Source organism: Anomaloglossus baeobatrachus, chromosome 9, assembly GCF_048569485.1.
Source record: "Anomaloglossus baeobatrachus isolate aAnoBae1 chromosome 9, aAnoBae1.hap1, whole genome shotgun sequence".
NCBI classification, from domain to species: domain Eukaryota; kingdom Metazoa; phylum Chordata; class Amphibia; order Anura; family Aromobatidae; genus Anomaloglossus; species Anomaloglossus baeobatrachus.
In genome coordinates, this window is record NC_134361.1 from 33805926 (window position 1) to 33818288 (window position 12363).

The 12363-nt window shown below is 41.3% G+C and overlaps 1 protein-coding gene across 1 annotated transcript; it reads left to right on the forward strand.

The window, feature by feature from the left end:
- The first annotated feature begins 3517 nt into the window (after positions 1-3517).
- On the forward strand, positions 3518-11009 carry LOC142251019 (uncharacterized). The gene is made up of 3 exons (XM_075323507.1): positions 3518-3623; positions 4272-4339; positions 7946-11009. Exon 3 carries the CDS (start codon positions 7975-7977, stop codon positions 10312-10314), a length of 2340 nt encoding a protein of 779 aa, XP_075179622.1. The 5' UTR covers positions 3518-3623; positions 4272-4339; positions 7946-7974; the 3' UTR covers positions 10315-11009.
- The last annotated feature ends 1354 nt before the right edge of the window (positions 11010-12363 follow it).

Here is a 12363-nt window from a genome sequence, read left to right on the forward strand (position 1 = left end):
GGCCTCCTGACACTTCCCAGACTGATGATGTTGAACTTTCAAAGCCTGATCCTTTCGCTCTCGGGGCAGATAAGCTGCTGCCAGAGGAGGCTTTTTCCTCTCTCCCCATTGAAAACACATGAACAAGTTCAGCGCTCCTGTGTATGGAGGAGTGACGAAATGCCGGTGATTTGTCAATAACAAGATACCGTTGGGGACACAATGATCGCTAATGCCATCATTCTGTTCTCATTATTGCTCGCCAACCTGAGAAAACAGCCATGTAAGTGAGCGCCGAGCCACTTGGTACACAGTCGGTTGTTCTTCCTTAAGGTGCACCGATGGAATGAAATCCGAACACGAGCTGTATGGGGAGGACACCGAGAGCGGTGAGGGTGCCCCTAGGGAGTAATTGTGAGAGAAACATTTGGAAGATAACACCATTGATCTACCCTTAAGAGGCAGAAAAACAGACACAAAGCCTTAAGAGACCCATGGTGCCATTATACAGAACTGAAACCCTTCAAGACTGAAACACCGGGGCATTAACACTTACCGCCAGTCCCAGTTTGCCAGGATTGTCCTCATTTCTTCATAAACAGTCCCTACAAATTTAGTCACCTACAATACTGATCAAAAGTTTGAACCCACCTGTTTAAGTAGTGGTTTCCTTGCTCTTATTTGGAATGTGCACATTGAAAATTCAGACTGAAAGCAGCAAAACCACAATGGAACACAAGTGGAAACAAGGAGTAAAGAAATACGTGTGAAACAAACCATAATGTATGGCACTAGTTATAGACCGGGCCATTTACACCCATTCCGGATCAGGCACATTTTTTTGTTTTGTTTTCATACATGCAGTTTAGAGAGGTATAAGAAAAAAAATTCTCATTTGGATATTCCAGTTATTTTTGTGCCTTTTTTTGGAGGTGGGAGATTCATGTGGCTTCTTCTCTATGTCACTATTATCTTCTCTCTTTTTCATTTATTTGCCAATATTTGTTTTTTATGACCACAAAGAATTACTAAAATACATTTAAAAATGTGTTCCCCATTCTGAAACGAATAATTTTATGTGTACATTTTTTTTAATGGGATGCAGCTAATAACAGCAATTTGGATTGACAGTAGCATTTTCATTTTAATTGATATATTTCTTAATTTTTTAGCTGTTATTTTTATTTAATTTTTATTTATATTACACAATGTGCCTCCCCTCCCTCCCTTAAGGTAAAAAAAATGTGCATTTTGGGGTATTTATATATTGAAATATTTTCATCTTATTTCCCCTGTAACTGGAGCTGGTGTATTAGTCCCAGTTTCAGGGGAAATTGTGCCTCCAGACTGAATAGCAAAAGTGTTTATGTTTCCTATGACCCAGCAGCTTTTAATCCCTCCCTACATAGAGTAATCACATGACCACTATGTATGGAGGCAGAAGCGTACACAGTGTTCCTTTAACGATGAAGGAGGCAGACATGATTATAAACTGTATCTGCCTTCTCAATGCTTTCCTACATCATGAAGTTTTTTTAAATGTCACTAAAGAGCATGAGTCACCTCATAGTATATAGTCAGTACAGAAGCAGTTAAACAGTATCCGTCCATTGTAATTTTTTCTCTCTTCATAAATCAATTGTATAGAGGAAAATAGGCAACTTTATTAAAGAAATCCGCTCTTTTCTCCTCTTGGACTGATCATTCATTCTCAGTTCTTGAGTAAAATGTGTTTTCAATGAATACAGATTTCTCCATTACTGAGATAGGAGATGACGGTTGGTGCTCATAAAACTGTAACTGTTGTTTCAAATTGCAGTGAATGTCTGTGTCGACCTCTAGCTCCTCCCTCCTCCAGGAGAACTTTCAGTAGAATGTCTGTGTCGGCTTCTAGCTCCTCCCTCCTCCAGGAGAACTTACAGTAGAATGTCTGTGTGGGCCACTAGCTCCTCCCTCCTCCAGGAGAACTTACAGTAGAATGTCTGTGTGGGCCACTAGCTCCTCCCTCCTCCAGGAGAACTTGCAGTAGAATGTCTGTGTCGGCTTCTAGCTCCTCCCTCCTCCAGGAGAACTTACAGTAGAATGTCTATGTTGGCTTCTAGCTCCTCCCTCCTCCAGGAGAACTTACAGTAGAATGTCTGTGTGGGCCACTAGCTCCTCCCTCCTCCAGGAGAACTTGCAGTAGAATGTCTGTGTTGGCTTCTAGCTCCTCCCTCCTCCAGGAGAACTTACAGTTGAATGTCTGTGTGGGCCTCTAGCTCCTTCCTCCTCCAGGAGAACTTGCAGCAGAATGTCTGTGTTGACCTCTAGCTCTTCCTCATCCAGGAGAACTTGCAGTAGAATGTCTGTGTCGGGTTCTAGCTCCTCCCTCCTCCAGGAGAACTTACAGTCGAATGTCTGTGTGGGCCTCTGGCTCCTCCCTCCTCCAGGAGAACTTGCAGCAGAATGTCTGTGTTGACCTCTAGCTCTTTCTTGTCCAGGAGAACTTGCAGTAGAATGTCTGTGTGAGCCTCTAGCTCCTCCCTCCTCCAGGTGAACTTACATTAGAATATCTGTGTCGGCTTCTAGCTCCTCCCTGCTCCAGGAGAACTTACAGTTGAATGTCTGTGTGGGCCTCTAGCTCCTCCCTCCTCCAGGGGAACTTTCAGCAGAATATGTCAACCTCTAGCTCCTCCCTCCTCCAGGAGATTTTGCAGCAGAATGTCTGTGTCGGCCTCTACCTCCTCCTCCATAGAACTTTATGAGCACCAACTGTCATATCCTATTCCAGAAAGAGGAATATCTGTCTTCACTGCATACAGATTTTACACATTTTCCCCATGAACTGAGAGTGAAAGATCAGTCCAGAAGGAAAAAGAAGCAGATTTCTCTGATAAGATATATTACAAAGTTTCTTATTTTCACATGTATTATTGATTTATGAAATAAACATGAAAATGATGATTACTCTTTAAGTATATTTTTACTATTATTTTTATTATTATTACTTTATGTTTTTTATTATTATTTATAATTTATATTTATATATTATTATATTTATATATTATTTATATATAAATATAATATATTGTATATATATATATATATTATATTTATATATTTTTATATATTATTATTATTTTTTTTATTATTATTTTTATTTTATTTTTTATTAGATGGAACCTGCATCTACCAGACACGTATAGGACAAGCTATACAAATGCCAGATGGGAATATTGGCACAAAAAAGAAATCTGGCAGGAATACCCTGGAGTATTTCCTAGGATCAATCTCCAGGCGGACGACACATCGACTATATCTACGTTTCTGTATCCATTCAGAAAATCTTCCTGACAATGACATTCTTCCAACCCGTCTCTTAAGAAATGCTGAGGCATTTGGTCGTGTCATAATCAATGATCATCAGGCCATGATTACGTCTGAAGACTGTTTGAAATAAAAAAAAATGCAAAAAAAAAAAAAATGAAAAAATTACGCGCCGGCGAGTGCATCCTCGCGGGGTTGTGAATGGTTTTTGCAGATCAGTTGCTATGGAAACCGGAGTGAAGTGCGAGCGACGTCTGTGTGTGTGATGGTGGGGGGTCTGTTTGCACAGAAACACAGTCTGCATCCCGCAGAAGACAGGATCCAAGGCTGCACGCTGTGTAAGATGACGGAAGGGGTGGGGAAAGGGACCCAAATATAGCACTGGCTTGGACATGGATATATAGAACGTAGCCGGGAGCATTATAGGGGTCCATTATATTTCATAGGGAGATATATGGGGTGGGGGGGGAGGCAGCAGACAAAGGATCCACCTGTCATCCTACTAGAGGAACTCAATGTATGAAAGAACAGATGGCAGCGTGCCGTCATACCAGACCCCCATTCACCGCAGCCGCAGGACGAGCCCCCTAATAGACCACGTTAGACACAACAGATATATCATTCCGGCAGGAAGGTGACTCACGTACACTGCCGCGACACATACTACTATGTACATGGCACGTGACCACCTCCAACAACATACACAGGGGGCAGAAGACGTGTGTCATATGGGGGGGAGTATCAGAAAGGATGGAATTCGGGCTCCAAAATGAAGAAGGTTCCGAGGAAATATACAAAGTATCAACTTGTTTGCAACAATTATTCCGCTCACTATAAGGGGGGGGCGAGGTGGGGGATTCTCCATGCAGGAGGGTGTCGTAAATCTTGGAATATTGGACAATGGTTTTTTTTAGGAATGTCTGACTTGTGACAGTATAAAATATATCTATTAAGGTGGATCTTGCACCTTTTTTCCCCTTTTACAGCTGACCCTTCGTCTTAAGGATCTCTCGAGGTGCGGTGCATGGTTGGATTGCCCAGGGATTCAATTCAGGTATGAGGAGGGGGTTACCGAGAAGTATTAGGCCGGTCATATATGTGAGATAACTGATGGCTAAAAGTTGGCTTTTCCCCTCCCGAGTACCTTATGGCAAAACGCTCAAGTGTTTTCAATGGGGAGAGGGGAAAAAGTTGCTGCCAGACTCTTCTGGCAGCGGCTTACCTCCTCTGAAAACTGCCCGATCCTTCACTCCCCCTACATGATGTAAGTGAGGTCCCCATATGTTTCAGGACCTGACAAAATTAGCAATTTCAGGTGATTTTCATCTAATGTGTATGTGGCCCTTCAGCCCCTATTCAGTATACCTTTAAAGAGGATATGTCACCTGGTCAAAAATGTCCAGTTTTTGTCTTTTTTTTTATTCCAGCTACCCCCACTAACTATTCTTCTTTTTTATTTTTTTAAATCCTCTATATGGTTCCAGAGATATTGCCCTTTTTTTCTTTAGTGCTGATTTTTATTTTTACAAGTGGGCGTGACTAATAATGCAGAGGAGCCTAAAGACACGCCCCTGAGGATCCTGTGAGCCACTTTTCCCCCTAGTAAAGACCATAAACATTAGTTCTAAATAAAAAGTCACCTACCTCTGGAACCCTATGTCAGATTTGAAAAAATGGGATACTCCGGGGAACTGTGGGAATAAAATTAAACCAAAAACTAGCCACTTTTGACCTATTGATATGTCCTCTTTAAAGCAGACCTATCAGCTATTGTGTCTGGGTTTTTTTTTTAGGATTCTGTTTTGTTTCTCTGTTATTCCTCATGGCACTGTGTAACCAAATGACAACGAGGTAGGCACTCAAAAGGTTGTGTTATTATGGAACATGACATGATCAGAACTGCAAAAGACATACAGATAGGGACTCTAGATTGTGAGCCCCAATGGGGACAGTGTTGCCAATGTATGTAAAGCACTGTGGAATTAATAGCGCTATATAAATGAAAAAAAATATTAATTATTATTATTAATTGATTAATGTCAGATGCAAACCACTCATTAGGGGAATGATATACCCAGTGGTTAATTTAGTCATATATTTCCAGGAGGAATAGCAGAGGGACGGTACAACCTAGAATTATAAAAAGTATTGTTGTTTTTCATGGGAAATCCAGACTCTTCATTAAAAAGACATGTTGAGAAAGTAGATAGATCCTCACACATGGACCGTAATTTTAGGTTATTAAGAATATATCAATGCACGTGTACTAAAATGTGCAGGAACACTAAGGAGCAAAGGCGCAAAATAGGATCTTATCTAGTATAAACGGAATAAAAGAGAAAGAGGTACGCTCATAACAAGACATGCGCTTAATAATGGAGCGGCTGCTGCGGATACAGGAGTGAGTAGGGCAGTGCAGAAAATGCAGAAAAGGGACAGAAGACGTGTTCACTCCACGCTGCTGCTGAAGACTTTCCAAAGGAAAATCCAGGATACACCAATGGAGATAAGTGGTTTTTATTCAATGCAGCCACAGTCACAGGGACTGAAGAAGAAGCTTCTAATGGATTTGAAATGCATTGAATAAAAACCTCTGATGTGTCCTGGATCTTCCTTTGGAAAGTCTTTGTCAAGGGAGAAATTTGGGTAAGGCTGCTAATGGAGTCTTGTTCAGGCGAATCCAAAGGACGGGACCATATTAGCTATCTGCACAGATATAATGAGACTCAATAATCAATGAACACAGGACATGTTCTCTGATTGAGCCCAGGCTTGCGTCTGAACTCGTGTATTCAATGGATCAGATATTAGTATTACATTTCAACCTTCAGACATGTACAAAAGTATCAATCTGTCTTTTCTCACACATCAAAACAGTACAGGGAGGTGCGTAGGGACATAGCAACCTACATTTCATCCCACAGATGACACATTCCTCCTTTGTGTGAAATCACTGATAAGCATGAATACCTTCTCTGTTCATTGTTTAGACATCTGTTCACTGGTCCTTGGTTTAAGAACATTAACCAAAATTGAGACCCCCCCCCCAAATAAGGACCTACCTTTTCAAAGAGTTGTATAGCCGTTTATCGTTGAAGAATCCTAGTGGAATTAATTGCAAATTCGATCTCACCGTAAACACTCGGGAATGCAGGAGGGATGAATCCGGGTGCAGATGCGGCTTCGATCCGAAAAAAAAACAACCGAGCGACCGGGTACAAAGGACGAATGAATCAGGGTGGAGTCGCAGGTTCTATTCTCAAAGCAAAGCTCAAAAGAAGTGGCAAAGGGTGACGTGATACAAAATTTAACCACTAGAAACGCCCCCTGCCTGCCCAATCAGAACGCAGTATTGGCCACCAATCAGAGCGGAGGGGTGTGGAAAAGGCGACGCCCGCCCAGCCTCCCAATCAGAACGCAGTATTGGCCACCAATCAAAGCGGAGGGGGTATAGAAAAGGCGACGCAAATGCACGCCTACATGGCTCACTGCATTTCATTACGCCCCTAATTGAGATCGGAATCGTTAACACAGTTGCTGTGTGACAGGGTTCCGACGATTTTCAAGATCGTTATGCGGGACGCATGCTCGTTCCTAAAGTCGTTATGTGTGACACCTCACATGCGATTTCAACAACGACTCAGCAATGATCCAGGAAGTGTGACGTAGTAGCGATCTCGTTCACGATCTCATTATGTGTGACTGGACCTTAACCCTTTCTTGAACATACAGCTTAGAATCATGTTATGGCGTCTGTGCAATTGTCATATAGACACACAGATAATTATGCAACTACATCTATATTTTGATTATTTACATACACAGATAACACTGGGGAACAATTTTGAAAAAAAATTCTGTTGAGTTAGGTTTTTGAGCTGATTTATACTAAAATTGGCATGCTGATTCCAAAAATGTAGTCAGTTTTTTTCTATCACGTCAAGTTTTTCCTCCTCAACTTACCTGCCATAGAAGCACAATTGCACTGATTTCTGTAATAAGACTTGTTATCTGAGTACAATTCGACTCATATAGAGCTACGTGGCAACTTGTAAGAGTAGTCACAACTAAAAAACATAATTGTCATGCCTATTTCTTATATATTTCATTTTTTGTTCATATTTGTACTATTTAAAAAAAACAAAACACTTTTTTAGGTACAGTAGTTTACATATTTTTGAGAAGACAAAAAATCCTATAGTTCAAAAACTTGACGTGATAGAGAAAAACTGAGATCATTTCTGGATTCAGCATCCAAAAATTAATTAAGAACAGTTGTCTGACCTAACTCCTAAAAAATTGCATTCCCCAGTGTAATCTTATTACATTTAAACAAACAACCTATAGCCCAGGCTACCATCACATTTTCAGCAGCAGCACGGAGTGAATGCTACTTCTGTCCTTTTTCTGCATTGTCTTATAATGTGACATGAGAAATGCTTTAGTTACATTAATACGTCCTTAGCTGAGATCGGAGCCTTTTTATTCCAGTCTTTTTAAACTTGCCATATATTTTACATAATTGTTCCTCCTGATCTCCCATATGAGTGTACACTCAACTTAGTAAAGCATGCACATGCTCTTTATAGATAGAGGGGGTTGAGATGCTACTTGGCACAAACCAAATCCAACATACCCAATCTTTCTTTATTTCATTTAGGTAACCAAACGACCTTAGACTGTGAAGACATGGGAATCGTGCAAGAGTCAGAGCTTTCTGAAAACACAATATCCAAATTAGAAGAGAAGCCACGTAAAACATCTATCGAAAGCAGCCAAAGTCCAAAATCAGCTCAACCATCCTGCCTAAGAGGAGCTTTCGTTCGTATATTTCTAAAGAAGACAGAACCAAACAATAAGACCAATAAGACAGAGGAAGACCCATCAAGCAGCCAAAATACAGAAGATCAGGAGGAAGTGAAAAGCAAAAAACGGAAAGTGACTGGTGGAGGCATCTTCCGACTTCCATGCCTCCGAGCTGCAGAGACAACAGGTAATAATGACATTCAGGATACGACAGAGGAGCAAAAAAATGACGGTGTTCAAGAAGAAGAGCTAAAACCATATTCTAAGGCGTCGTTTCTCCGTAAAATTAGATGCTATCGACTCATGCGGGAAAAGGATTCTACAGAGAAGGAGAAAGTGATAGAAATGGCTCAACGTAAGCATGATAGGGAAAATGTTGATGTAAAACAGTGCAAGGAGAAGGTACTAGAGCAGAGTGAAGAGGTTCTTCAAAGTATTAAACATGAGGATGTGGTAGGAGAAAAAAGAAAAGATATAGCAGAACAGGAAAGTCAGGCAAAATTATTGGCAAAGGCAAGTGATGATGTCCAAGAACAAGGCTTTACGGTGGAACAAGTAGAAGGGGAGAACAGTTTAAAAAAACAGGTATGTTGCATAGGAAAGTTAGGTGGACCAGGGGAAGAATCGGAAAAAAGTGAAGGTTCTGCACAAAGTGATGGGGACATGGGCAAAGATTTAGCAAAACCGAACAGCTTAAAAAATCAGAAATGTTGCACAGAAAAGTTAAGTGGTCCATCAGAAGAATCTGTGAAAACTGAGGAACCTGCTCAAGATCTAGGAGGCACTAGCAAAGATTTGGCAGAACAGAAGAACAACTTTAAAAAACAGGAATGCTGCAAAGAAACATTACGCAAACAAGAGGAAAATTCAATGAAAATAGAAGAACATGCAGGGAGCATGGACAAAGACCTAGCGGAACACGAGAAATGCTTGGAAGAACAGGAATGCTGCATGGAAAAGTTAAGTGCATCAGGGGACGAATCTGTAAAAGTTGAGGAACCTGTACAAGATGTAGGAGGCATGACCGAAGATTTGGCAGAAGAGAAAAACAGCTTGAAAAAACAAGAATGCTGCAAAGAGGAATCAGTGAAAATAGAAGAACCTGCAAAGGGTTTAGGGGGCATAGGTGAAGACTTGGCAGAGCAGAAGGCTTGTGCGGAGACTCTTAAAGAGAAGAGTGTCTTGATGGAAAGTGGTTTGGGTATTCTAGAAGACAAAATCTTAGGGGAACAGGAGAGTAAAATACAAAAAGTAGAAAAGATGTTAGATGCAGGTGGAGTGCAAGAGCAGGAGAATGGTGTGCTACAGCAAAAGGGTTATGGGGCAAAGGTGGGGGACTTATATAAAGATTTCTCAGATAATAAGAGCCAACCAGAGGAGGTGAGGCAGCAGGAAGGAGGAGAAGAGGTCATGATCACTGGCACTGAAGAATTAGAGTCAGAAGGTCATACAGAAAAGATGGGAAACACTAAAAATAATTTGTCAGGGCAACAATGTCTGAAGGAAGGTATAGAAGACGTAAGGAACTTCTTGTCTGGGAAAGATAGTGATATAGAGATGAAAGGATTAGAGGAAAAAGAGATGACTGAGTGGGAGAGTCATGGAGATAGCTCTGACCAGAAGGTAGAGAAGGAAAGTCATGGAGACAAGGAAGGACATGTTGAGATTGGCGGTGACCAAGGAAGCAACTTGGTAGACCAAAAAAGTCAGGTGGAAAGGAATCTCAAGGACCCTCAAGCAGAAACATTGCGAGACTTTGAAGAAAAAAACGTGGAGGTCTCATTAGATGCTCAAAATGAGCATTGTACGAAAAACATGTCTAATCAAGAACTGAATCAAGAGTCCATAACCTCAGAAACAAGTCAAGGTTTCTCAGTTAAGAGGTCTTTGGGTTCTGAAGACAACAAAGAGCTTCTTGAATCCATTGGAAAGAAGAATACAACCAATGACATCATTACCTGTGCATTTTCTGAGGATGCAAACATACAAGTTGTGGGGTTACAGAAGGAGGAGGTGCTATCACCAAAAAACACAATAGACCTTACCTACCAGGAAGAACATATCCTCCATACATGTGCCAATGATCAAGATGATGGTATAGGGTGTGAGAGCACCGATTTAGGATCTTTAAGGGTGGAGGTGAAGGACATGGTTGAATGGTTGGTACAGGAAGCCTCAGATAGGCTCACCCACTTTGCTGACGAGTCGGAAGGCACTGGATAAAATGATCAGCTTTGTTCTAGATATATCTTTTAATCGGCACAGTGTTATTCTTCACTTTCCATTGGAGGCAAAAAGGCTCAGCGCACTCGTGTGTTTCAAGAAATAGCAGAAATAGTAGTTGTGGAGACATTTACCATTTTTAACTCAAGCATGTGTCTTAGAATAATCTAAAAAAAAAATGCTTCTCAGACAGAAAAAATCAGACATGTTTACACTTCACCATAGGGGAACATATGTCTATGAAGTTACTAGAAGAATCACCAAGTGTATTTACTCAGCGATGACTACTGTGAGTGTAGGGACGGGACATACTGCATGCTGCACCGGAGAGGTTAATGCAACCACCGACTCATGACATGTAGGAATTAATTGCCACGCGTAGGAGCACGGCCGTACCATTGTTGGATGACTGCAGATTTCACTATACGGGATTTATATATATATATATATATATATATATATATATATAGGATTGACTATGGGATGAATGCTGCATCACAATGCTGGATAACATAGCCATTTGATGTGACCAATCTCAGTGGTGCTTTCTCGAAGACCCTCACCAAAGCATTTCATCCCCCCACCCACCCTTTATGATAAATGTTGCTTCACTTCGTCATACAATATATAACTGTATGTCTACTTTGCACCATTTTAGGACACTACGTAAAATATCACTGCATTAAATGTTCCTGAATGTGGACGTGTCTCCCACGTGTGGTCATTATTGTGGCTTTTTCTGTGCCTTTTGCCGTGTTAGATGATGGCAATAGAAGGGATTGACTCTGTGGGTTAGGGGAGGAGGGGGGGTTCTTGTTATCGTTGAAGGGGGTTTTAGTAAAAAAAAAATAGTGGGGAGATTGCAGAAATTAATAAAAGGCTCATTATTTACTTGATCAATCCATCATTGCTCCAACCTCTGATGCTTCCCACTGGCCACCCTGGGATTGGCGACTTCCCTGACTATCCACATGACCGCTGCAGCCTTAGCGGTACACTGTTTAGGCCAATGATTGGTTGCAGTGGTCATGTCAGTAGTTTGTGTGTAGCCAATCTTTATTTATTGTGCTGCCCAAGTGATGTTATCAGAGTTAAGCAATGTGACTTTCATTATTTTATGCAATTTCTTTCTACACCATGGTTCAATATTTTGGGGAAAAAGTCTTAAGAAGATCCTTCTAAATACAACAAGCAATGCTCCATGGGATAAGAATATTACGCAGGCACCATGGACCATTGGCCTGCCTATGTCACAGCAGTGGTGGACTAGTCTACTGTTTGTGGCTACTTGTGTTTATGGCACAATGGGTCATTAAGGGGTAAGAAGACGTTATTATCTCTAGGATCTTCAATTCTTGACCAAAGAGGTAAAAAGAGCACCTCTCTCTTTGGAGGAGCATTCTGTCTTGTATTATGCAAATATTCCACCGATTTCAATAACCATTGTGTAATGTTTGATTTCCCCTGTGGTGGCGCTGTAGGAGACTTGAATAGTTTTTGTCAAATTTACCCACATATAACAGTTGACTACTGGGGTCCCAACAGAGGGACACCTTTTTTTAATCTACTTCCAGTCAGGAGACCCTTCAAATTATTGGTATTGTCTAGAGTGGAGAACATGGCCGGAACCATCAACCGGCAAACCCGAGCAGTACCACTGCATTAAGGGGATCCCTTGGCCCAGAATGCACTACATACAGTATATTGAACTGTGTTCTATATAGTTGCGGATGCAACCTCTGAGACCCCCACTGATTGCCAGATTGAGGCACTTTTGTTTCCCTTCTGAAAGGAGTTGCAGTGTGTATGCATGACCACTGCTCACTTCATTCTTTATGGGACTACCGGAAAAAGCTGACGACACCGTTGTCTAGTCCAGCATGCACATTTTTGCTCTACTCAGATGGTGGCCAAAAGTGCCCAATTTGGCCATTGGTGGAGATTTCAACAGGTGGACCGCCACCGATCTACAGTGCCCAATTTGGCCATTCATGGGGATCTCAGCAGGTGAACCTCCATTGATCTACAGTGCCTAATTTGGCCATTGGT

What these genes read in the sequence shown, in the direction of transcription:
- LOC142251019 (XM_075323507.1), top strand. Translation starts at nt 7,975, where the DNA reads ATGGGAATCGTGCAAGAGTCAGAGCTTTCTGAAAACACAATATCCAAA.